The following is a 27074-nucleotide window of genomic DNA, read 5'->3' on the forward strand; positions in this document are numbered from 1 at the left end:
TCTGTAGAATAGAGCCCTTTTGTGAGAAGCCAATAGTCACTTGTCAATTTGAGAAACTCCACACTTTTTGTAGAATCCAAATTTGATTACAAACTTCAAACATCCTACCACTGGTCCTTCTACTGAGTCACATGAACCCAGTCCACATCCTCGTCACCCGTTTCATCAAGACTCATTTTAATATGGCCCTTCCGTCTACACCTAGGTCTCCCAGAATAGTTTCTTCCCTTTATGTAACGTGCACGTTTTTTTGTCTTAGATTAAATGAAGGACAGGATAAGAGGAGTAAGTAGAAATGAGATAGCCTATTGAAAACAACTACCTACAAGGTCACAATATTACAACTTGGAAGACCGTGATTGGTATTTAGAAGTTTTGCTATTTAGATTTTTGTGTAGTATACATTGTATTCCTTCTTTTCACATAATGATGGTCTCAGCTGCAGCAACTTCCTTGAATTTTATGTAGCCCAGTGGTTAATTTCTGTGTTCTCAAGATCCCACCACTGGACCTACAGTCACATTAGATCATGTTGTGGGTAATATTAAATCATAAATGCTTTGGATCTGTGTTTGGAAGGATATAGTATGGAATGTGTTTTTAACTTTAAACTTTTTATTATGCTAAAGGAAAATTGTTTTGTGGTGTTAAAACTACTTAATCCTCTTGCACATGATAAGAAACTGAAGCTGTGAGAATTGTTTGATGTGCCCGTGGTCCATTGAAGGTATTTACGTGCCTTTCCTAATTCAAACCACCTCTGAACTGCACATTATATGGGTAAGAAAGATTTGTATGACATTTCTGAAGTGGAAGGGTAATTATGTATCACCTAAGTGTCCATTCAGTCACTGAGCCTTTTGATGTGATATTCTGAACATGATGGCCAAGTAGGTAGAATTCCTGTTTCATATTCGTGAAGTTCTGGGTTCAAATACTGGCTATCCTGATAAGGGTTTTAATGGTTTTCCAAAATCCCTCTAAGCAGTTAACCAGGGCAGTACTCAAAATTAGGCAGTGGTCATGTTTCAGAATACTTTTTACTTGTGATCATCCAACACTAAATAAATAAAGATGTGAAGTAGCTCTAAATAGCCCCACAGAATAGGTACCTTTTCAAGAGAGTACTGAGACACATCTTACCCAGAGAATTTTGTCTAAAGGGTTGTCAAAATTAAAATATGAACAGGCTCTGCCAAGAGTCATGTTTCTTCACCTATGTTAACTTTATTTGTCAGGATAGTACTTTCAAATAAGTTATGACTGACAGCTTCCAAATCCTTAACTTGTCAGTGATGTCTTTGAAGCTGAAGCTCTTGTGAATAATATTTCAGTCCATACCACACAGTAAACACAACACTTCACCATTACAGAGATTATGTGGTTAATGCTGTTTAAGTTAAAAGTGTAGAATCATACATACCCATAAATACAAAACACATTTACTGGTTGTTAAAGAATCCGGTACATATAGTTACCACTTGGGTTTAAAGACTTATATAACTCAATCAGTCTCACTCACTATAGGAAGAATGTTTACTCAGAAATGATATTGTATTATGTGGCTTATTTTCCTGCTTTACATCAGAGGAGGATGTTTGTTTTGTACCAGCAGAAGGCACCAGGAGTGGTGATACCCTCAGTTTCAACAGTGGCTCCAGTCTCAGGTCCCATGCCATCACTTACAATGGCATCGGCAGGTCATATCATGAGCAATGCACAGCATGTCGGCCGCAAGACTGCGCCGTCTGCCGCTGTGCATCTGAAGCAGCAGGCTGCGATAGCTGAGTCAAGTATGCACCATTCAGATCCCATTGTGTACTTGCACATATGCATTACTAGGGAATAAATTATAATATCCATTGATTGTATACTTTCTTTGCCAATGGGTATGGATATCCATCTTTACATATCATTTGTAAATGTATTGAGTGAGTTCTAATGCAATTTAGTGATATTTTGAGCTCTATACTTTGGTTATCAGTGAAGTGATTGGTGAGAATCAGTTTCCCCACAGGCAGGATTTTTTTTTCTCTTTGCCAGCCTGTCCAGACCAATTCTGGATATCCCAGTCTCCTGTCTAGTAGGTATTGGGCTCTTCCTGGTAGAACAGTAGATGAAGCATTTTGTGTTAAGGTCTTGGAATGCATGCAACATTTCCTCCATATGTATTATATACATTTCAGGAGTGGTGCTTAGATGCAATAGCACTTACTAACCTTTATGTGTTACACTGAAGTTATGTGGACTTCATATCAGTTCAGTATGATGACAACAAACATGAACCAGTAATTTAATTTTGCTTCTCTAAAATAATGTTTTATCATATATTTCACGAAGTGTACTAGTCAGATATGTATTGAAACATACATGGTGTATATTTAACCTTGGAAAATAAGCTCAAAATAATGGTTAATGAGTAATAAATGGTTGCACTGTCATATCTGTGTAAGCTTCTGCTTCCAGCAAAATAATCTTTGCCTCTGTACTGTGTAATATATGTACTGTTAGTTTTTTTAATTGTTTCTTCAGCAGTGACGACAAAGTCTGTGCCAGTGGCAAGTCATGCTCTGCCTCCTCAGCCTGCCCGGCCAACAGCCACAGCCACCGCAGCTCCTGTCAAGAAAGTCACTCCACCTGCTCCAGCCCCTGCACCACCAAAAGTGAACATTCCAGCTGTAGAGAAAGGTAGGCAGAGTTGTGATAGTGCTGACTGACTGTGGTACAGGTTCCGGATTTTAAACTAAGAGGGACTGACTGAGCAGTAACAGTATTTTATTTCTTGCCAGATTATAGATGGATCTAAAACATGTTTGTTTGTTATGTTTGCCAGTTCAATATGCCGAACACAAGTAAGAGGTGTCAAACCTTTTCCCAGTTGATTCTGTGCGCTAACAATTCTGAGATGTACGTTTATCTCCCCCCCCCCCCCCCCCCCCATTAAGAATGTTCTAAGGACTAGTAGAAACTCTCTCAACTCTACATGTGTACCTAAAAGCATAATTTGACATTCTGGATATCAATTTTTGGAGGTATAGCAAATCAAAATTTTTTTCACAGAGAAATTAAGCATAGATTAAATTCAGTAAATGCTTGTAATGCTGCAGTTAAGAATCTTTTGATTTTTGTATGCGTGTGAAACTTGGCCTGTTGCACAGATGAACACTGATTGAGACTGTTTCTGAAAAGGGTGGTGAGGGGCCTCATCATTTGTACTGTTCACAAGCTGTTTTTCATTTCAAGAAGGATAAAGTGAGTAGGCCATGTGGCATACATGCAAAAGATGGGAAATGTGTACAACATTTTTGCCAGAAAACCCGAAGGGAAGAGAGCGCTTGGAAGATATAGGCATGGATGGGGTGATAATATTAAAATGGATCTTAAAGACATTTTATGGATATTTGGCTGAGAACAAGGACCAGTGGTGAGCTGCTGTGAACATGGTAATGAACCTTTGGAGTCCATAACAGGCAGGGAATTTCTTGACTGTCTGAGTGACAGCTTTTCAAGAATTTCTGGTGTGGGTTAGGAGAAATGTTTTAGAATCACTTGTACTGAATATATGCTGTCTTCTTTCCCTTTACTTAAGACAGATTTCCTCAATGGTTATTCTCTTGCGTAAACTCTAGGAGAGGCATCTGGATCAGTTTGTAAGCTGATTGTCCTTTTTGCTTGTAACAGCTGCTGAGCCCACCATTGCCATGAAGACTGACAGCTTCACTCTTCCAGTAACGAGTACAAACACCAGCACGACAGTGGCACCTGCTGTAGCTTCAACAGTCGCCCTGACTCCTGTCCCTGTGGCCAATCTCGTGGCCCCTGAGTACAACAGCAAGTCATCTGTGGTCCCTGTAGATCCCCTGGCACAAATGCCTCTGATAGTGACGACTGCTTCCAGCATTGTCAGTGCTCCAATAACTATGCATCCAGGCTTTGACATGTCTATGCCTGCCTCCCCACCAACTCCACAGCAGCATTCCAATAATGGTTTCCCACACGTTGCCAGTATTTCGGCCATGCAACCGATAAAGACAGAACCAAGCCCACCTCTCGGCGGTTACAACAATGGCATGCAGATGGCAACAGGAGTACCTTCAATTTTTGATCCACTCCCAGCAACCACTCTTGCCACTACAGTGATACCAAGTCAAGTGGTGAAGAAAGAAGAGAAGCCAGTGTTGCCAACTGTCATGCAACCCACAGCAAATAAGCCTGTCAGTGATGGTGAGTCAACATGCATCTACATCATGTAATTCCACATCGCAATGCGCTTGCAGACATCAAAAGTAAAGTTTAACCATAATTACCGAAAAGGAAGGAGATTTCTTCCCTTGATTATTATATTTGAAAAATGAAGGGTTATCTTCGATTTAGATGCAACATTTTATCAATTTTCTTCGCACTACGTTTTAATTGGCCGTTGTTTTCAAGTAGTAGTGTATCCCGATGTTCTCGTCATATCGCGGCATAGCAAATGAGAGAAATAATGTGTGAAACTACATAATATTTATGTCTCCCTGAGCTAAGCTGGTCTATTCTAATTTCACAAGACGTAATCAGACGAAATGAATCCATTTCATACCAAATAGAACCAATCTGTTTCAAACTTATCTGATCCAGACCAATTTAATCCAATCCAAAGTAAATCTAGATTAGTCTGATATCAGTATATAATTCAATTCAGTCCATTGAAGACCAGAAATATTAGAAATCTGAGCTAGAATGTGGTGTGGACCAATACTGCAACTAGAACATATGTCAGTAATTTGTGTATTTCAGGGCTGTTGAACAATTCCACACCGGTTGAGAAGCAAATGACTCCTCCAGAATCAACCAAGACATCAGCAGCTAACTTTGCATCAGCTTTCAAAAACAAGGTTAGTTTTATCTAATTTTTTGTGTTGCCAGCATGTGCTGTGTCATCAAGCCACATAAGAGCCAAGAGATCTGTTTGTAGGCACTACATTTCAGTGCAGTTATGAATATCTGAATATGGTTAATCCCAGTAGGATTTGAGGTTTTTACGGTGGTGAGTACAAGGATTGCTGTCTTCTGGGTTATGGCACTGTGTAGTCTGGTAGAAGTTCACCAACATTTTGGAGGTCCTTGGTCCCTCTTTATTGCCTTGATGATGGAGGCAGAAAGACCTCTGAAACAGTCGTGATTTCCAGTCATAGCATTGTGCCACTTTCCTGTTTCGTATTTATGCCTTGGCTGTGGCCTATGTATACAAACAACTTTTTCCTGTGAAGTGATTGTCAGTATTGCATGAACCCTGGAAATTCAGGATAAAAGTTTACTTGGTTATTGTTTTTTGGCACGTTTGCAGTGAAAAGTTGCGGAAATGTGCCTATTTGCATCACCATGTCTATCTGTCCATATATAAGTACTGGAGAACCATAGAATGGTTTTTTATGCATTTTTGTATAATGGTCTTCACTAAAGTTTCTTAGCACATTACAGTTTTTGTTAAAATCCACCTCACAGGCCTACATGCATTTCTGCACACACCTCAAGTGCAATTTGCATATAACTTGTGTATTTCTTGATTTTGATCAAATTTGTTGTTGGAGGTCCTACCACACAAGCTAGTATTCATAAAATTTAAGCTACTGAGGAAATAAAAGAGCGAACTTGTATTGGGTTGCATTTACAAAATGAAAGCATGGCATTAGAGTTAATGTTTTTGTTACTATTATTTGTTTGTAGTCAACAGTTCTAGTGCAGTGTTCTTAACCTTGTAAGCCCAGTGGTAACTATATCTACCACCTGATTTAACAATCAGTAAATCTTGTTTTGTGTTTGTATTTATGAATTTTGTATGATTCTCAGTTATTGTTCCCTTAAACATCATTAACCAGTTGATTTTTTTAATGTAGAATTGTGTTTTCTTTAAGATGTGGAGTGAATTTTAAATATTATTTAGATTCCTTTTTGGCTTCAAAGGTGATTTAGATGAGCTGTAACTTTATATTGCAGTGTGTGAGATTTGAAGTTTGAGGTTCTCGCCGCGGTGAAAATGAAATGTGGCCTCTTTACGCATGCAATTAATTACATTAAGAAAATTGCTTTTTCTTATATTTGGACATACACCTAGATTCTCCATCAGATTGAGTTCAGTTATGTTCATTTTTTTGTTGGGTTTGGTGAACGTAAAAACAAATTCAGTTGACAATTTTGTGAAAGTTAATATTGTGTCTCCTGAAGGCTGAAGAATGTGGTCATCATTTTGTAAAGTTCTGATACTATGTCATGACTTTCATTGAATATAATTATGCACGACATAGTGCATTTCCCTGCCTGAAGGGACTGTGCTGTTTATTGACTCTCTTTGCGGCAAATTCATGAGTATGTAGTGCAGTGTCTGTACTTTTGATAGCTTTGTATTTGCAATGGATGTAAATCAAGACCTCTGAGGAAAATGGGTTTACTGCATATTGGAGTGTACTTTTCATGTTTTGTTATTCAAGGTTGTCTGGCAGAAGGTATGTCTGTCATACTGTGTTAATGCAGAATTTTGAACCCTTAACTACTTATATAGAGTGATGTAATAATTTGTATGGGGGGGTCATTGTGGCCCTTTATGTTTTTCGTTGGTTTTATTAAGGAAATGTTACTTGTTCATGTTTAAATGCAGAGCATGTACTGTTTGTTATAAACAAGGTAAATAGTTGAATAATATATAGTGTTACAAAAAGTTTCCAGTAAACAAATGAAAGCTAGTATACATAGATGAATGGCATATTTATGTTGTGCATACACATTATGAATAAACATCTAATATTGTAATTGTTATCAGTCTTGACTCATGTCTCACTCTTACCATCATTTTCTGTGCATTGCACATTCATACCAGAACTTACATTTGGTATATCCTTCTTGATCTTGTTAAGTTTTGCTTTTAATTCATCCATCTACCTATTTAATTTCTTCCACATTTTCCAAATAATCATGTATCTCATCATCATGAGCTTCAAGTTGAGAGAAATTATAAATTTAAAGTGATTGAAAACAATTTGATTGGGAAAACCAGTCATGTTTCAGTTATTTTGCTAGTGATAAATTTAATTCTTGAAACATTTACCTAATATAAAATGCAACTTAATTACTTGCATGGGGTCATATAATTCAAGAACACAAAATTAGCTAAAATTCCTGAAGGTCAGTACAGAATGCAGTCATGTTGTTCCATCATTGATCAGGGGACTTATTATGACCCCAGGCTAGTAATTGAGGGTTATGGATATATAAGTAACGATACTTTGCCAGTAACAATATAAGGCAAGCTGTTTAATTTCATAACCAGGTATTACATTTGAGGTGTTTGTCAACAACAATTAATTATTTAACATTGAATGATATGGTGAACCACACAATATTAGTGATGTAGCCATCATTTGCCTATTTCTGAAAATATTAATGGTCTTTAAAGTCAATGCAGCATTTCCTCCGCCATAGACTGTCATGCTTTTTTATGCCGTAATTGACCACTTGATTTTGAAAGCATTAGCCATATCAGCTGGTTTTCAGCCGGTAAGGACCCCCCTCCCGAAACTAAAGATTCTACTTTCATGTGTTCGGGGAGACTAGCATATACGTAAAATTATTAATCGTATTTCTTTGTGCATAATTTATGCTACCTGAAAGTTGCCAGACATAACTGTAACAGAGCTGGAAGTATTCAAACAAAAACAAATGCTAGGAAGAATTTTGTAAGTACGTTTATGAATTATTTCCATTACATAGTCTGCTTTTACCTCAGATTCAGGGACAGGCTCTGCCTCGTAAACCAAGCTGCTTCCTGCCACTCTTCTGTCGGTAGTGAATACTGATGCTGTGTAATATTAGACCAAAATACTGTCACATATAGGGTCCAAGTTCAATAGGAAAACTCTGCTTAAACATTGAAATCCCCACTCTTCAAGGGGGTGTCTGCAGCAAAGGAAGAGGGCACATCACTCTTATATCATAGTAAGTAATATCTGACAGGCAAACTAGACCTGATACTGGGATGATGATGTACGTATCACTTTCTGAAATTGACAGAATTATTCATTTCACTAATAACATGAGAAATGGGGAAGAAAGTGTTGAAAGACTGAGCTCTCCTAGTGATCCAAAATAATTGTAACCCAAAAGAAGAACACCAAAAATTATAGAAAGATTATGTTTTGTGGTGGTCATTAAGCAAGAGCTTTATGTTGTTACTGTGCAAGCTAGGTTTAGTGACTTGGTTGTGTATTGATGTATCAGTGGGGGCGTTGTGCGCTGTACTTTATAGCTGTCACCTGTTCTGGAACAGAACGTGAAGAACGCCAGCTCCTGGTCTTCTCTTGCCCAAGCATCATCTCCACAGAACACATCTGGTCCCACTACCTCCTCTCTCAAGTCTACCATGGACAACAGCTTCCAGGCCTTCAAGAAGCAGGCAAAGGAGAAGATGGATCGGGTATGTATCCACGACTGTCACTACTGCGTCCTTCACTTGACACATTCAGGTCTAGCTTGAAAGTCAACAGAGCACCCTTGCCATTAACACCAAAACTGTTATCTTCAAGTATGGTATTGTCAGAGCCATTCAACAGAGTAGCATTTATGTGGGAAATTTCCATTGGTCATTTAATATCACTGAATTTGTATTTGAATATTTTATGGGGCTTTATATGTGTCAAAAGGTATGTGGACATTTAATAACGCACAGTTTGCATTGGAAATTGCCATCTTTGGGTCTGCACGTTCTAAACAGTGTTGGTGATATCAGTTTAATTTGCCATACATAATATCTTGCTAATGCAGTTCTTTTGTTTGCAGCAACGTGCACTGATTGAACAGCAGGAACTACGCCGTGTCCAGAAAGAGCAGCAGGAGAGAGAGAGGTTGCGTCTCGAGAATGAGAAACGGAGGGAACGCGAAGAAGAGGAGGCCCTTGAGAAAGCCAGGTGAGTGCAGTATATTACCTTTCATTTTGTAATGTTACAGAACCTATTCATTTAGTGTGGTAGTAGCACAGCCTTACGGTGTTGTATTGTCTGTGTGCAGAAAAGCTGCCCAGGAGCAACAGCAGCAGCAGCAGCAGCAGCAACAACAACAACAGCAACAGCAGCAGCAGCAACAACAACAACAACAACAACAATCAAGACAGGAGGATGCAAAGACATCGCCACCCCCAGAGAGTGTTAACCCCAGCCAGCAAGTCCCAGATAAATCTGCTGCTGAACGTGAACGACAGCGGCTTCGTGAGCAGGAACGCCGTCGAAGAGAAGCAGTAAGTGAAGCATACTTTATTAAATGTTTTGATGATACCGTTGAACCTGCAGGTAGTGTCAGCAGGCAGAAGGATACCTTATTAGAAGGGAGGTCTTCATGCGCAAGGAGTGTATCTTTTTTGCTGAAATTGTATTACTTGCTTGTGTTTATTCATACCCTTAACTGGATATTGGAGGTGAATGTTTTTTTCTTTTTCAGATGGCTGGACAAATTGACATGAACATGCAGAGTGACCTTATGGCCGCTTTTGAGGAATCTTTATAATGAAGGCAAATATTAACCAGATAGTTAAGTGGCAATATACTTTGTCAATTGTTTTCATTTGTGCGAGTGTTGCGAGTGCATCGTCGGGCGAATCGTATGAGGAACACACTTGTACATTGAGAGGAATGAACAAACTGCAGTCTTTCGTTTGGATTACCAAGCATATATTAATTTATGTTTCGTGACATTGATGTTGGACTGGTGAGGTGGCCTGTGTGTTAGTAGTTTCCATTTTTTCCTTCGTCAACTAGATAGTTCGTATTTTGTAAATAAGTAGAGAGAAACTGTAATTTATTATTACATAAAGCTTCACCTCTCCTCATAATCATGTGTGGTTGTTGTCATCATTCTGCTGCATAGAGTGAAAAAGTAAATGAAAATTAATTTTTGGGGTTCTTGTTTTGTTGACTCCATTTTCACACCGTTGCTCATATCGCACAATGTCTGTGTGGGGACCGAATCTTGAATTCACACATTGGTATTGTGTCATAATTATCTGTCTGTGTACAGCTCAGTGTTAAATCTATTTTTATATCCGAGAGTGACAATTATTGCTTTACAGTATATTTTTATGATTATTTTTTCCATTAATTGCCTGACAACTTAATTTCAACAGATTATACATTCAATTTCTCCTCCAGTCCACATGTTTTGTATGAGAAATGAGAGATATCAGTTGCTGTTGAATAAACTGTTATTTTATTCCTTTTGTGGGTTTTTTTGTGGTGGCGAGGGTGGTACGATTTGCAGCTGTGTTTTGTATGTTTGTTGTATTGAGGTACCAGGATTATGAAAAGAACCGTTTTTCCAAAAATCAGTTTCACATAGCACGTGTTGTGGCAGAATGAGAGGTGTTCCCCAGTTAATCCTCTTTTAAAAATTATTTTGTTCCTCAGTATTGTAGCCAACAAAAGACATGCAGTAGAGGGTAGGGATGGCGTACAAGGTCTGGAAACATGTTGGGTTACAAAGCAAAACATTGTGTGATTATGGGGGAGGTCCCAAGCCTCTTGATGCAAGTGACAGCCAGGTGCTCATTCTGTGGTTGTGCGGACGACATGATGTGCAAAAGCTGTGCCTCTCTTATCAAAAGAGTTAGTGTTAGCAGCAAACATTGAAATGTTCATCAACATTATCATAGAAATTGAGATGAATTACTCATACAAGTCATCCTTATAAGTGAACATGAAAAAATAAAATATAAATTGTGTGACATCAGTATTTCACTGTGCAAGAGGATGGACCATTCACTGCAGTATGTCTGTTACACTGACCTGCAAAAGTTATGTTGGTGCCATTTAAACTTGATGAATTGCTGCGGCCAGGATGTTGGTCTGTTAGTGTATTGTAGGCACACAGACCAGTTTGTGAATTGTTTTATTTTGTGAGATTTTCTTCTGCTGTGAATTGTTTTTCTAGTGTGAGGGAGTTCACATTTTTGTCTCGGTGACTGCATAAAAAATCATTGAACAGAGAACAACTTGCATCATTCCAGAATTTAAGAAGTTAGTATTAACTCTTCGTACTTGGACAAGACTACATATATTATTTTGTGCGTGCATTCCAGGAAAACTGTGTTTGTTACTTCAGTTTTCAAGTTGTGTTTATCTGAGTTCCTGAAATACGTGCACAGTCTGGATATGGGCAGACAGGCACACTGTCCAGAGTATCATCATTTGTTTGTGTTTTGAAGAAGACTGTTGACACCAGGTGGGTCACAGATGGTCAGGGGCATGCAGACCTGGGCCTTGTGATTATTTTTTCTCAATTTTATGGAATAGGTTAAAATTTAAATTAATTTTGATTTTGTAAGAGGATAAAATTGAGGGTGTGCTGTGAGACAGCCTGAGAAGTTGCACACTCCTGACCAAACGAGCACGTGGACCAGCAGTGCGCTCCGGTCTGTGCTGTCACTTGTTCCTGGAGATGTACCAGAAGACAGACATTTGACTATTCTTGCCAAATGCATGTTATGTGAAAATGACGTGAGAAAGGAATGAGCACTTGCCCACAGCAATAGAAACGAGTGTGTGCGTGGTGATGCAAAAGACAGTTCTTGGGATAGTGAACAGTCTAGTGCTGGTTGGCTTCAGGGCCCATATTTCACTGTAGCAAAATGATGGCTTCAACTCACCAACCCAGTAAACCAGGGACTGTCTCCCTCATAGCTGCAAATCATGTGACTCTGATATGTAAAGGCTAAATAAAATTGTGTTTGTACTTAGGCTTCATAATGGAATGGTGATTAAGCAGAGATGTAGTTTTATTTTGTCCTTATGTGATGTGGCACATGTGCACTTATAGTTACATGTGGAACTAACTGATCCTAAGCTAGTTCATAGAACTGTATGCTGTTTCCATAACATCATTATAATGTCCTTCCTACGTCCTACTACCTTTCTTTTATTCCCCTTCCATCACACTGCGACTTCCTGCAGTTCACAGGTCCTCATTGTATGATTGGTGAAACATAGGGAAATGGAAGCCAAGATTTGTATTTTTAACACTGCATCAGCTGCAAAGGTGAAAGGACCGTATGTTGGGATTTGTCTCTTCACAGCATTTCATATGGCTGTAGGATCAACCCATTCTCTTATTCTGAGGGTGTTTGGGACTGTCTCTGGAGGTGGTTAGAGCATGAGGCTAACCTGTCACATCCATAAATGTTACTTCTGTATGATTTCATGGTAATACAGATAGCTTATGCAAACTGAGTATTTATAGAAGTATTTGACATTCAGTTTGCTTACATTATAGCACATTATGACTTATGCTGGTGAAAAGACTTGGTAATAATTGTTGCATTAATAGCATGTGTTTACATGAAACTGGGCATGTTGTAAATTATGAACACTGCAGTCATTCACAAATCCCTTGACTCATTTCTAGTCTGTTCTAGTTGCAGAGTTCAGATTCAGTTACACCAGTTTTGTTTTCTTTCAGAAGTAAAATGAGATGTAAAACAGCGTAATGATTCATGCAAGTCGGGATGGAGGACCGGGTCAAACAGACAAAGGAAGGAATTCTCATGGGGGGGGGGGGGGCAACTGGAGATGACATGTTAAAATACATGTGCTTTTAATATAACATTTTTAACAATCTTGCCTTTGTACAGCATATGAGGATTAGTACCAATTTTATTATATTTTTGGTCCAGCACTAGTGATAAGACAGATGTGAGGTGGTGGTAAGACCGAACTGCTTGCGAGGTCTCAGCTTGTCTTTTGGTGTAAGATAAATTTACTTGTCTAAATATACCACAAGATTTAAAACACAGTCTCTTAAAATGTAACAATAAATATGACAGCAAATGGAAGCTCAAACAAATCATGCCCTCTGCAGAATTATAAATGTAAAATAAAGTCGGGGCATGCCTCTTTTTACTTCGGACAAAGTAATGGAATGCTGTCAGCAAATCAACTGAAATATTGAAAGTACCAAAATCAAGACTTGTGTCAGCAAGCACCCCTCAGTATTGTATAGGACTATTTTTATGCAAATATGCATGCATTCTGGAAGCTCAGTTTCAATGACAGTGCTCTGTCACGTCAACGACGACAGACTTCTTCCATCCAAACAGGAAGTAGCCGACGGCAGCGCCAATGACAACAGCAAGACAGAGCCAGACATTGTAAGTCATGAAGATGAGCATGAGGAAGTAGCTGAGCACAATCTGAATGATGTGTAGGAATGTTTGAACACCGTGCATGAGACTGAACATCGTTGGCCTGCACAGACAAAGAAGCTGATCAGTTCCACACATACAATATGACGTATTGGTAGATGAATGCAGTTTAATGTCATAGCTCACAGAGGAGCTATGGACACTGTGTAATCATCAGGGACTCCATCCTAGTGGGATAGCTCAAATGTGAAGCTGACTGCTTACCTCCATCTAGTGCTGTCCATACATAACACTGTGATACTCAGGTATGAACTCGTTTTACACTGAAACAAGTGAACTTGTATCCAAACTGCAGACATATACCATTTTATTTCATCCCCATTCAGGCTTGTTCACCAGTTCCTTGGGGGATGCAAAATGTTTATAGAGACGTACCTTTTGTGTTTCAATATCGTTAAGACAACTCAAATTCATATGCTCTATATCTGTGATCTGTTCCAGACATTTAGTTACACCAGAACTGTAATGATTTATATGTTTTTGGATTGTCCAGATTCTGGAGAGTCTACATATATATAAAAATGGTCATCAAATAGTCATGCAACCCATTCCAGAAAAGAAAGTTGCATTGAGTGTTGGAAATGTTCAGCAATTCATGCATTCACCCTTCTCTTTGTGTTTGATGCAACCCGTTGAAGAGTTTCTGCATCGAATGGAAATGGTTCACCGGAGGAGATACGGGAAGTGTATCCCTAAACTCATCCTGACAAGTTAAAGAACGAGATGCCAGGTTGTGTATGACAGTGAACATTTACTGCACCTGTTAAAAAAAGACATCCTTGCAATTTAACTGTTTGAAGACAAAGACTGGTGTGAACATAATCACAGCAATATTCTGTGTTCATTAATCCAATTGGTTGGCACTGAACTGCAGCCATCAATAAATATTTTAACATGGGTTACATTTCGATCACCTGTATTTTTCAAGGAAAGGGTTCATGGAGTGATAGTGTTTGGGAACTACTGCTTCAGAGTAACAGCATCTTAATTCATATGATTTATTACATTTCCTCTCCCATTGCAGATAAGGAATTATACTACAGAAAGAAAAAAACATGCAAACTAAATGTTATCTACTAGACAGCATTTCCACGAAGTGGACAAGTCATGTAATGGCAAAACTGTCTGTTATGCACATGTTACCAACAGTAAAGTTAATGTTTTATCCTCAATGATATTACAGTAAAACATGGCTTATTTCAAAATTCTTGCTTTGGAAGTCAGGGTGTTGAAATTTGACTTTGCAAAAGAACAGTTTTCAGCGTGACTACAATATGATCATACTATTGGATCATTCCTACAATTTGTGAAAGATATTGATCTAACTTGGCCTGAACCAAAGTCACAGAAATGTAACATAAAATCTTGTAGAGTGGAAGCAGTGGGGGTTCAGGTCTACTAAATGAAAGCACCGTGCCATTGCAGCTGTTACTAGTGTTATCTACTTTAAGCACAAAGCTACAGATCAACTACTGACAGTAATCAGCAGTGGTGGCCCATCCATAAGAGCTGCAGCACCCCCTAAATTTTTCAAAAATTGAAAAAATTTTGTGTTTATATAGTTTGAAACACTTTATTTCCTCTATATCATTATTTTAATACTGCCCCTTACATTGCAATTAGGTTAGGTAAAATAAGTGTAGGTTTTTCAGGTTAGGTTAGATAAGGTTGTTGTTTTACGATGGGTTGGTTTGTGTCGGAGAATTTCTAGCGTATTCATTGGGTGGTCTTGGAGAATTCCTGGAAGGTTATGTATAAATTCTTTAGCGGTGGTGGGTTTGATCCTATGCAGGTCGGTTGTTTTGGATTTATTTAAGTTTGATTGGGCGAAGTTACATTGGGTTAGGTTAGGTTACAGTGGCGGCCCGTCCATAAAAGCTGCAGCACCCCCTATGTTACGACACTTTATTTCGTCTATATCATTATTTTAATATTGCCCCTTACGCTGTCATTATCCACTAATCAGCTGAATTGATGGTAAGTTCACGGGCGAGGATTGCGAAGCAGAACAGGGCTATCATCCGGCTGCAAGGATTTTAGCGCGGCTATCCAGTCAATAGCAGTGAGCACGGCAGGCGGTGGAGTGTGGGGCAGTTCACTGGTACAGTGCGTACCGGGGCTGCATGGTTTGCAGATCCGTCTGCTTGTCACAAGTGGACAGAGCGATGCGTGGTGGAGTTTGGGGCAGTTCACTGGTACAGCGCGTATCGGAGCTACAGTCCCCGCAGCCGGCTTATAGCAAACACGCTTGCCTGGTACCACGTGTTTTAGAATGGTTTCTGTATCACAAACTGTTTCATGGTTATAGATATTATGGTGCTTTTGAAAATTTAGTTGTCAGGACAGCAAGCATGTACGAACATGCAGAACCACATGCAATCACATAAGAGTGTTAACTTACGGTTGTTTGTGTATCACTTCTCCCACCATGCTGTATAAACAGAACACAACAATGACAGTAAGTAGACACAATCTCAGCAAACCAACTCATAAAAAAGCACAATTTACTTCAAATTGTTAGAAATGGAGATGCAATGCTAAAGGAAGTTACAGGTGCCGGCCTCATCTGCGTCAGAAGCCGACAAATAAAAAGGAATGGCTATCTGTAAACGGTGACAGAGTGACTGGAAACACAGAACCCAATACAATATTAAGCCGACGTCTGTTTACTTGGACACCATGTGCTCTGGTAATGCAGGTGCATCATGTTCATTTTCTGACAAATTGTATACTTTAGCCAAATTTTGGTAGGGCCAGACATAACACTGAATCGATTAGATAAAGTGTCAGTTTCTTGATTTTTATGTAGGAGATACCCAGTTAGAATACTGATTATCAATTTTTCCCCTTGATTTTCCTCAGTCCTTTAGACTGTCCAGGAGAGTTTCTCATAATGGTCCATAACAGCTTCATTCCCTGTTCACTTCACACTATGTCCTCACCTCATCTGATGCCACATAACCTACGCAGTTGAAAAACATTGTTAAATGATGAAAGAACTAGCCATGTCATCAGTTTAATGATCATCTGAGTAAGCAACACAAGGTTGGCTGGAAATGATGCCCTGACAACAGCACAGTATATTACTATTCAAGTACAAATTTGAGTGGATTTCAAGCATCAGCAGTCAAAATGGTGAATGTTAATTTTCATGGTTCAGTGCCCCATATTTGTGTTTCGGTTATTATACCGTGCTGTTTCTTCTATTGTAGGAATCTTCTGGAAACTTCAGGTATGACAAAACTGGATGTAACGTGCAGAATGCAAGAGGCAAAATCGGAAAAGCGCTCGGAGAAGAACCACTTGAAACAAAGGTGTGTAAACATACCTTTCCTCCTATACCAGCCAACTGCTGGGTCCAAGAGATTAAGCCCAAGGATATAATAAGGTGCTGCTTGGTCAGGGCAATTGCACATCTCATGAGGTGCTGATAACAGAGTATGGAGCAACAGTGGAATGACAAAGAGCATGGGAAATCAAAGAACTGTAAGTTAAACCTGCTCTATAGCTACTCTGTCAACCGTGAATCTCGAAGTGCTACTGTGGATGTATTTTTCAGCCATGAAAATAACCTGTCAGGATGTAGCGCAAGGTTCGTCTTACTTACTGTACTATCCGGTTATCTTCTTCCATGATCCTCTTCTCTGCAGGCATTGACACGGCCCTGTATTGTAGCGAGCTGTAAGTCTTCCAGAATAGGTACTCCCTGAAACAGTAGTCTTCATTTAACCTTGTACCTGTCATGATCTGCTCTCGTAGATGCTTAGAAGAGGCATGCATAATGCAGAATGTCAACATTTCCTGCTTATCACAGCAGCATTTACCACTAGGCTTGGCACTAAGAAGTCACATATGATACCTGTAGTACTTGAGGCCCTCATACAGTGCTGCCATGATGAAAATGCCAATCATGGAGCCCAGCAGCCCACCTATGCTGCTCACCTTCCAGCTGTCAAACAGCACCGTTTCACAGTACCCGGTATGGAATGTCATCTGAAAAGAAGGCCAAAAGGCAGTATGGGTCAGTCCTAACCAAGCAACAATCGGAACCCGCTGTCGAACATAAAGGTTCAAGACATTCTTCCCGGAAGAAATTAATGACAAATCATCCATTTCACTCAGTCGACTAAATTCCTTGACCAAAATTGACTCTTAACTGTATTTTCTTTGTATTATTCCCTCTTCTCATGTGAGCACTCCTCTTTTAAGTGTCCACTCCTTCCCAATTCTCATTCATATATCTTCCCTAACTGGTCCATCTTATCCTTTCTTTCCTCCATTAGTTGTTCATTCATCACACTTTTTATACTTAACAAAACAGTTCATTATCATGTTTGCTAAAGCCTGGCACTAGACTTTATCCTGAGCCAGCTAAATCCAATCTACATTCTCACATCCTGTATCTATGAGATCTATTTTAATATTATCAAATTACACCTATGTGTCCAAAGTAGTTTTATCCCTTCATGTTTTCAAACTAAAACGTACGTGCAGTGTCCAACGCATCTCACGCACTAGTATGAGCTGTTGGTTTAGTCCTTATGCCTTTTCATGCTCTAATGTCACGTGACAACACTTGACGAAGCTCAGATTCAGAGCTGTGTCGCTGTTCCTCTGCTCCTCGCCTTCTGTCTAATCTGGGATTGATTCATTTGGCATCAACTGCTTCTTTTGAATCTTTTCCCTTGTGGACTAAAACAACAATTCATTAACGGTATTTGGAGAGGTTCTCACCATCATCATCATACCATGCCCGCTGTGGTCCATCGAGTTACACTCATCCATGCCTGTCTGTCCGCTTGCATCAGAGTCGTCATGATGATGTGCGGTGGTGTGTTCGTGATCCATCACGTGGTGGTGCTCCATCTACAAAGAAGGAAAGCATGACTTGAGCACAGCGGAATTCTAGCCAGGAAACAAGCCGTACAGACTGAAGATTTAACAGTCACCTGGGTGAGTTTGTGAAGTGTATTTTATTTCTAAAAAGTTGAAGGGCGTATTCTGAGTGCATTCTTTGCGATTCAGATACTCTTTCACCGTCATTCGAATTTACTGCGAGTACAAATCCATTGTTGCTAAGATAATCATACTGTACATAGTCAGATATTATAGCAAAGTACTGCACCCACAAAGGACAAACTGGAATATATGGTATAAAATTTGTATATCATCCCTTTCTGTTATTTCCTTTTGAAATTTTAGTGACATATTGGAAGAAACTAGGTCTTCTCAGTCAGGCTACAGACTGGATGACCAAGGTTCAATTCCTGGAATAGCATGATTTTTCTCTTCAACACACCCCAGTACTCCTGCTTCATACATGGAACCACCATATCAAATCTCAAAATTAACAGTAATAATACATTTTAAGATTTGACTTTAGTGCTACTTGCGTTAATTACGCACATTACAAATGTCCTTGTAATGGCAGAGATAAGCAGTCACTTTGGTCTCTGGGACATAGGATAAGTGTGTTATCTTGCTTGATAGCTGGAAAGGTTACTGATCCTTATCTGTCCATGTCATTATCAGATGTTATCAGATATCTAGCATGTGTCCTGTCTGTAGCCAAAATGAATCATTTTTTGCATGTTTTCTTTCGCTATTGTGAACTATGGTCTCTTCCTTTAAAGGAAGAAAATAAGTGTGACTTGGAAGACAATTATGCAATGAGGTACTTCATGATTTATCACAATCTTACAAAACTACAGTTCTATCAGTTGTTTTGAATGGGCGTGTAATTTGGTCTACCAGGGGAACGAATGAACTCAAATCGAAGTGTTTCAGAGAAGGTGTTGAGGAGAATAAGAATGACCGTGCAACAAGTTGGAATACCAGGATAGAAGAATAATAATAAAATGGATGTGACCTGGAGAAACTGGCTTCGGACCGTGTTCAACGGCAAGTTTTGGTAATAGCAGATTCTGTTAACAGAGAGTTGGCTGGTTAATCTCAAGAATATAAGTATACTGTTCTGAGTTTTCTTCGTCCATTCTGTAGTTTTCATGATGCACGTTTACACCGTTTATTTTTTTTAATTTTATCTTTTGATATCTTATGTAATTTTCGAGTTTCTTACATTATTTTTTATCCTGTACTATTTTTTTTAGTGCTTGGCTGTAATTGGTCCTGCTTGGTCGATGTCAAGCACATGAATTAACCGAATGATTTCTTGTTGTTTTTGCTTCTGAAAGAGGAATGTAGCGGTGGTACAGTAGCACAATTAGTTGATAACAACACAGAGGTTAACACTGTGGAGTAAGAAAAGAACAATTTTACATCTCAGGGTCAAATAAAAGGCACAGTTGCAATCAAGATGACTGCTGCCAAAATTCCAGAAAATGGAGCAATGAACTGCGCTTGTCATTGACAATTTAAATGGGTCTTATAACTTTCGCCAAGAAGTAGCAATAGCAATTTAATGACAGGATGAGGGCAAAGTTCCGTCAGAAATGTGACCCCGCTACAATATATACGACCTAACAATACTAGAATGCCAAGGCATTCTTTACAGATGTACAGTCTCTGGAGACATTGAGGTAAAAGATTACTATTTGGCCGTTGTCCAGCAAATTATTAGCATCACTGATGAGCATATGTTTTTGATTCAGTATAGCATCCTGCTGTGTAATAGTCTTTAAAATATATGAGACGTGTGGCTGAGGCGATTTTCAACGAATATTGCAAGAGGTTATTTTTCAGCCCCTGAGTAAGTTAATTGTGTTGTAGTTTCTCTGTCTATGCAAAGTGAATACGCCAAATATAAAAGCATTTTTTACGCGAACTGGAAAACGAAATTCCTTACATCCGCTCGACCGTGTCAGAGTACCGTATCGCGGCGCTCTCGGCGAGAGATCTTGAAATTTTGTACCGAGAACCGCCGATGAAACAGAAATAACCCAACGGCTGCAAATTCACATAACGGAAATCATTGTTGTTTGATCAGTTCGAGTTATCTGGTGATTTTACTGTAGTAAAAACACCAATGAATCAAAGCTACGTAAGTTAACAAGATGTCCGAATGGTAATATCCGGGACACAGAATGACAAAAGTATTCTACAAATCCACATTTGATTGCTCGTAAGTAAATTACACTCCTGTCAGTTAGCTAGACAAAGAGTTGAGATGAAATTTATAAATAATAGAATAAAACCGTCTGTGAGAACACGAGAATGCACCAGTCGGTGCCATGTTCTCACACTGAAACGTTTAAAATGGCTGATATAGAGAAATGAAAGAAATGTAAATATTTTAAAAAAATCCAACGAAACTTCTGAGACGTGTCTGGAGATGTTGTAATACTAACGGCAACGGAAGGAGTGTCTAGCTTCTAGAGGATAAGCTTGGGAACTTACGGGAGCACTGTATATCTGTGATATCCAGTTGCTCATAATCTGCTTAGGAGTGATTCACTGTAGCAGGTGACACAATATGGCTGCTCGGGTGATACGATTTTACAAGGAAATTGTCATAACGGTGGTTCTGCGTCCGCCTTGTCTGCGATACATGACGTAAGACTTGGTGTCTTTGCCACGCTGACAATTTGAATGCAAATATTCGCAAGCCAGGTTATATCGGTGCGTCATGTTGCGTAATCAAGTGCGTATGAAATTTCTTAAAATTTTATATGCAATTAACTGCGACATGCTTCGGGCTTATATGCTCATTTCTGATGTCTTTCATTCATTTCCACGTCCCACTAATCTAATGTTTTTCTGAATAAAATTGCAATTAAATGTTTATTATATTTCCTTGGGGTCCGCAGTGGCCGCGCGGTCGCTGGGACCGTGGGTTCGAATCCCACTCAAGTCATGGATGTTTGTCCGCGTTTTTCTGTGTTGTGTTGTCCTGTGTACGGATAGAGGCCTTACGACTGGCCGATCCCTCATCCAAGGAGTCCTAACGAATGTCTATAGATCGAACCAACGAAAAGTTGGGACCCGCAGTGCTCAGGAACTTGAAGAACGGGTCGTTCCCAGTATCCTCAGTAATTATATTTCCTCAAATTGAACGTTAAATGCCGAAACGATATATTGACGTTAAAACTTGCATATTGGCTTTTAATGGATGAACTCTGTTGTGTATCCATGACCACATTTCTAACGAGACAATTAATTGATTAAAATGTATTGGAATCAACAAAACAAACAAATTATTTCATGATTAAGAAGTTAAAATGTATTATAACCTATTTATATTACCACAGTTTGGCTAGAAGAAGTTATCGTTCCTGTGCTGGTAAGTCTTTAAGTAGAATTATCTCGACGTGATTTACGCTGGCTGTACCAACATTTGCTCGGTCGCCCCTCGTCCCAGAACTGTCTCGCAGATTAGGAATCATTACGATTACCGCCAACAGCGGAATGGCAGGTCGATTTTTCACACAAAACTATTAATATTTCTTTGAACAGATTCGCCGAAGAACTCGCACAGTCGCAGTTTGTTCTGGGAGTCATTAATATCGGCGTAGACCATTTCACGTCCACTGTCAGTTATCGTGATGGATAATTACATTATCAGGCGTTAGGGATGTACCGTTTATTTTGGAAGAGAAGCCATTTGTTTTGAGGCGTATTAATGTTAATATATTAGCATAAAAGCTTATTCACCGGCCAGCAAAACTGAGCGATTGTAGCCTGTGAAAAAACTACAGAATTTTTGTTGGAATACGATTAAAATGCGAAAACAAAATCAGGGCGTTTGAAAAGGGCTTCTGCGTTTAAAATTCATTTTGAATTCGAAGCAGTATAGAATTACCGATAACTCAATATATGACAACGCATTAAAGTTAGTTGAATGTCTGTCACTTTGATGAAGCGATCCGGGCCATTACGAACCAAGCTTTGGGAGGCGTCGCGAGGATATTATTAAAATAAAATGGATCTGAAAGGAAAGGTGAGTCTGGATTAGTCTGGCTGAGGACAGTGTCCAGTGGCGGGCTCTTGTGAAAACGGTTTTGAACTTTCAGGTCCCACAGAAACGGAAATTCTTGGCCAGCTGAGCAACTACAAAGACTTCAAGGAAGTTTCTGCAGGATGAGGAAGGAATTAGCAGGCAGTGGGGCGTAGGAGCGGAAGGAATGTGAATGCACGCAAGTTACGATGGGCTGGAAGTGAAGAGAGGAAACAAGAAATGCGTACGTAATTTTTGTTGAGAAATATCATGGGACGAGACCTTGCGTAGATGAAAGCATCATAATATTGAAATGGATGTGGTCTGATAATCACCAGTTTTAGTTATCTCGATGATGGCCTTCTAGGTTCCACAACAAGACCCGGGCATGCTATCAACTACTGAAGGGCGACCCTAAGAGCACCTAACGGTGCTTCTAACTCAAAGGTTGTGATGACGTCACTTTTCCTACGCGTCGTGATGAAGTGACTGTTTTCCTGGGGGTTGAAATCCCAGTAGCTTTAAAATCTCTTCGTCACCACTATGAGCGAGCCTGGCAGGTACAGGCAGAATATGTGGATGGAGCGTGAAGCACCTAGCGACTGTCCATAGTGCGCCTCGTCGGTGATAACATATCGTGGGGCGAAGTGCACTCGAACAAAGAACTTGTTTGCGTGTCCGTGGCTACAGGTCCCGTCACCAGTCTCTTGCATCCGTTATGCAAGGACGCACCGCGTGCTACATTCACGCAAAGAAGTCTTTTACGGTACGAATTGCTTTCTCTTAACAGAACAGAAGGAGCGTGACGACGTTCCAGTGTGGCATGAGGAAAAAGAACACCTGTGGTCTGCTTTCAGCGCTTGACAGACCGTACGACTTCAAGGTACGAAGTCGGATGTATGATCTGAAGCTTTAGCGGCGACTAAGTACGAATTCTTGTCGGGCTACCAGCCGTGTAAGGTGGTCCTCAGGACGAGGACGGCTCTAAAAACGTTGGTGTTTCTCCATTAAACCGCTATACACGCCTGACAGCCCGAGAGGCATTCACTGTACCAAGTAGGAATTTGCCTTCAGGAATTAGAAGCAACACAAGGCGTCAGTTCCATAACTTCATTATCCCAGCGACTATCAGCTTCTCAAAAAGGACCAGCCTGTCTCTAACTTTATTTCCTGAAAATCTGCAGCTCGCGAACAACATTACACGGCGTTCCTTACGAGGAACAGCGGGAAATGAATATCGTACACTGAGGTTCCCAGGGACAAAATTGGCTACGGCCGTTCCTTCAGCACTCCAGATCATTTAGTAATCCTACTGTTCTATTCCAGGTTATTGACGTAGTCAGTAGCTTTATATGACAACGTTTTCTCCACCTCTACAGGTGCTGCCCGATCATTTATCTTGAACTGAGGAAAATTTCTGAGGCGTCGTCAGTCGGGAAGAGTCGGTTTTTCTGTTGAAATCTGAACCAGAGAACTTCCGAATACGTTCGGTCTCGTGCAGTTGATTAGGTGTCAATGTAAATCACAAGGCAACACGAGAACTGCAAGGTTTCGTCTTGCATCGTGTGAGAACACAACATATTAAGAAGAGCAGAGCACGTAGCACGCATTGAAAATGTTTTGTCCTGCAACAAACGACGCGATCGATACACGTCAGCAAACATATGTAGCCTTGAGCATTCCTAAAGTGCAGACTTTCCGTCATCAAATTCTTTGGAACAGAAACGCCAAGCATTTTGTGTATAAATCGACAACCCCGATCCCTCGGAGTCCGTTACAAACACTCCACGCGCTGACAATTCCATATGCTATCCCACAGGATTCTACTCGTCGACACATAATTCAAGAAAGAAAAAACAATGAAGAACGCGAGTTCATGGTAAGATGCTATTAGGCGTCAGTGTCAACTAGCCCGCCGGACCCGTGGGTCAGTCAGAGTGACGGTTATGTGGCTTGGCTGCGTTGGCTAACTTTCTAGAGCCCTAGTACGAACAGCAAATGGCGTAAACTTCCTTTCACGCGTTCCTATCAAGATGCAGAATTCTAAGACCACTGCAGTTCCTCTCCAAGGCTTTTCCCGCAACTCTCCTCAGAATCGGACATAGTCATGTTAAGTAAACAAATCGACAGCTCAAAGGTACAGTGACGGATGTACTGGATCATTTCGTTCTGTGCCAGATATCGTGGATTTCCCCAGTCCCGCAGCCGAATACCAAACATGGACGAGGACTGCTTATTTACACGGCACATATAACTTGCTTTAAAATCGCTTTAAATAACTTGAGATGCCTTGTCTATAAAAGAACAGAAATACAACTTCGTCATTCATTCAAGAACAACCATCAAATTACAAATATAAATTGATTATAAGTTCGATATGTTTGACCCTCCACAAGGTCATTTTGTATAATGTGCAGCTTTCGCAAAAAAGAAATGGTTCATTCACCATTAAACCACCTGACGCGGCTTGTTTTAATTTTTTTGCATCGTAAGCAACTTAAGGTTTTTACAATGCGGTACTACGTTGATCTAAATATTCGTTATTTACACTGACAAAACAATGCCATCTCTTTAAAATGGACAACATGCATATATCAAGGACGAATATCGTACGAAATAAAATTCTTATATCTGCGTCCATTTAAAGCATGAAGATGTCCGAACAGGCGTTCACAAAATAACATGTATGACCTCGTAATTTTGTACTTATCGTCAGAAATTCAAATTGAGTTATCTCCTATTAGAAGTGAATTTGCATTCCAGTATATCATTTAGGAACCGAAGTTAGGTGCAAATCATAACTGGCTGATAACCTGCAAATTAAATTTGCCAACAGACTATTCCGTGTAGGATGAGCAATAGCTCAAGTCAGCAGTCCTGTTCGATTCCCGGCAGAACGGTTTCATCAGGTTAAAGGTGGCTGGATTGTGGTGGTAACCCTGGTTGGCAGACTTACGGAATGTCTCACAGTCATGTTCTCCGCGTGGTACACCTAGTTTTCAAGAATGAGGAATTGGAGATCGAGTCTTGGAGACATGAATATTATACATTAAATGGAAGAAATGCCACTAAAAGATCTGGTTAAATCAGTTTCAACGTTGTTTTTCAACTTCTGGTTTGTTGTGTTTACTGTGTTGGAAGGAACATTCGAAGCATACAAGCCGACGTGCAGCTGTTTGGCGCCATACTGTCACTGCTCCTGAACTCCGCCAGTCACAGTATCCTACACTCGGTGTTCGAAACTAAGGGCTAGCTGAAGGCCGTATCATTAAACGCAATGAAGTATACCATGTCAGGGTTTTTCCTGTGCAGTTGATAAATGTTTCGCTTCTGAGAAGTTCCTGCTGTGACGGAACCCTGCAGTCCATTATTATTACTGAACAGACCTACCCTGATAAAGAGTTGGGCAGCTCAGTCAGTATAATGACCGGACTTTAGGTTGGTAAACCAAAGTTCGATTCCTGGCATGGGTAGGAGATTTCTCTCTTAGCTACTGCATCCAAACCCATTCCTATCCAGTGAGTACTGTGTATTGGGATAAAGTGGACGTGACTGCACTGTCTAAGGTTGAAAAATGTGGAGCTACACCACAAGTCAAGCATCAGGGGCAGCTTCACCTTTTACCAGATCTGTGAAATTAATATCTTCACAACCTACTTCCCTAAATATCCTATCTACATCTCAGGTTTTCTGACATTCATTTGACATCCTCAACAGCTGTGAAGGGGTGAAACCTAAACAACTAAGAACAATAGAAGTAGGGGTCTCATTACTGTAAGCTCAATTTCAAATAGCAAAGTAGTCACCACGGAGGAGAACTCTGTCAAAATCTGAAAATTCGCACACAAACTATGCAATCAACATTAACAATTTAGATCTCAGGATTACAATAACTGTAAAAAACTAGTTCTGAAATCATTTGCACACTGCATATGCATAAGTGTATACTGTGGACTGCTAGCCTCTATTCTGTGGTTTATGCTGAACTAGGAGGTTTGGATTATTTTCCCTCTATTGACAATTACGAAGCTTTACGTATCTCTTCCTGTTAAATAAGGTTTTGTACTTTTATTGAAAATTCTTCAGTTTTTGTCAATCTATACGTGAAATAAGTTCTGTACTTGTATTATGACATTGTCTACATCCTGTAGTTCAGCCCAAACAAGGATCTATGGAATACAAATAAACTCTAACTTTAGAACACCTTCCTTTAGTTAGCAAGCATATTCGTAATATTTAGGAAAATGAATTCAGAAAACACGAAATTTTCTATTAATTTCTAAAACACTAAAAACCATCAAACGAAGCTACACAAGTGAGTTAATTTTTTTAAAAAAAAAGTAGGGCACAACATGAAATCGCCTTATAATTCACGATATTTGACACATTTGGCAGCCAAGTTGAACTTGTGAATAATCATCTGTGGCCGTCCCATCAATTAACACGTTCCTGTAAAGGTTTCGTGTTGAATGATGAATTAAAGGTGTTACATCACATTGAAAGGCAGCCTGGATACGTTATGTAATCGGTAAACGGAAAGAGGGCAGACAATGCTATATGCAACACTACACTGGAGAATAACTTGTAATGAAACTAGAAGTTTCAGGTTGTAATGAATTCTTTTATATAAGCGTATTACACATATTCAATCATCTGACGAAACACACCAACATACCTTGATGAGTTAGAAGAGTTGGTCGTTACAGCAAACTGTGACGTTGGCAGTTTTCCCCCCAAGCACTTGGGGATATCAATGTGTTATACCACAACGTCCTTTCCTGTTTTTCTCTCCAGTTCCTTTCACTTCAGCACCTATACAACGACACTCCTCACCGCCTCAGTGTCTTGTTCCAATAGAAACGGAATGTGATAGTCTTCTGCTTTTCAGGTTCTATAGAATCGATTGCAAGCGAGAATATCGAGTGTTATCGCATTGAAATCACAAGTTCATGGTAGTTAACGTTG

At 39.7% G+C, this 27074-nt stretch overlaps 2 protein-coding genes across 38 annotated transcripts in view; one reads left to right on the forward strand and one right to left on the reverse strand.

Annotated features, from left to right (window-relative positions):
• Positions 1 to 11785, forward strand: part of LOC110835217 (bromodomain-containing protein 3) — a 90605-nt gene extending 78820 nt beyond the window's left edge. For 29 of the 36 annotated variants that reach the window (XM_087355634.1, XM_087355728.1, XM_087355621.1 and 26 more), the window contains 8 exons: positions 1589 to 1793; positions 2533 to 2688; positions 3682 to 4224; positions 4780 to 4877; positions 8282 to 8449; positions 8812 to 8939; positions 9040 to 9265; positions 9466 to 11785. In XM_087355634.1, the coding sequence (XP_087211760.1) occupies positions 1589 to 1793; positions 2533 to 2688; positions 3682 to 4224; positions 4780 to 4877; positions 8282 to 8449; positions 8812 to 8939; positions 9040 to 9265; positions 9466 to 9531 (1590 nt within the window). In that variant the 3' untranslated portion in view covers positions 9532 to 11785. Of the gene's footprint in view, positions 1 to 1588; positions 1794 to 2532; positions 2689 to 3681; positions 4225 to 4779; positions 4878 to 5979; positions 6790 to 8281; positions 8450 to 8811; positions 8940 to 9039; positions 9266 to 9465 lie in introns of those variants that run through there. The other 7 variants (XM_087355737.1, XM_087355589.1, XM_087355599.1 and 4 more) reach the window with 5 other exon arrangements.
• Positions 11786 to 12592: 807 nt separating this feature from the next.
• Ctr1A (Copper transporter 1A) lies at positions 12593 to 26996 on the reverse strand. 2 transcript variants are annotated; one of them, XM_087356016.1, is made up of 6 exons: positions 26785 to 26996; positions 17951 to 18082; positions 17076 to 17209; positions 16824 to 16922; positions 15618 to 15647; positions 12593 to 13259 (listed from the first exon to the last, which is right to left on the reverse strand). In XM_087356016.1, exons 2-6 carry the CDS (start codon positions 18080 to 18082, stop codon positions 13058 to 13060), a joined length of 597 nt encoding a protein of 198 aa, XP_087212142.1. In that variant the 5' UTR covers positions 26785 to 26996; the 3' UTR covers positions 12593 to 13057. The 2 variants fall into 2 exon arrangements, with proteins under 2 accessions (XP_087212142.1, XP_087212146.1); XM_087356020.1 differs by lacking the exon at positions 15618 to 15647.
• Between the last annotated feature and the right edge of the window lie 78 nt (positions 26997 to 27074).

The sequence above is a fragment of the Zootermopsis nevadensis genome, unplaced genomic scaffold, assembly GCF_977971745.1.
Source record: "Zootermopsis nevadensis isolate Lab colony 2312 unplaced genomic scaffold, Znev_1.0 Znev_ptg000002l, whole genome shotgun sequence".
Classification (NCBI taxonomy): Eukaryota; Metazoa; Arthropoda; class Insecta; order Blattodea; family Termopsidae; genus Zootermopsis; species Zootermopsis nevadensis.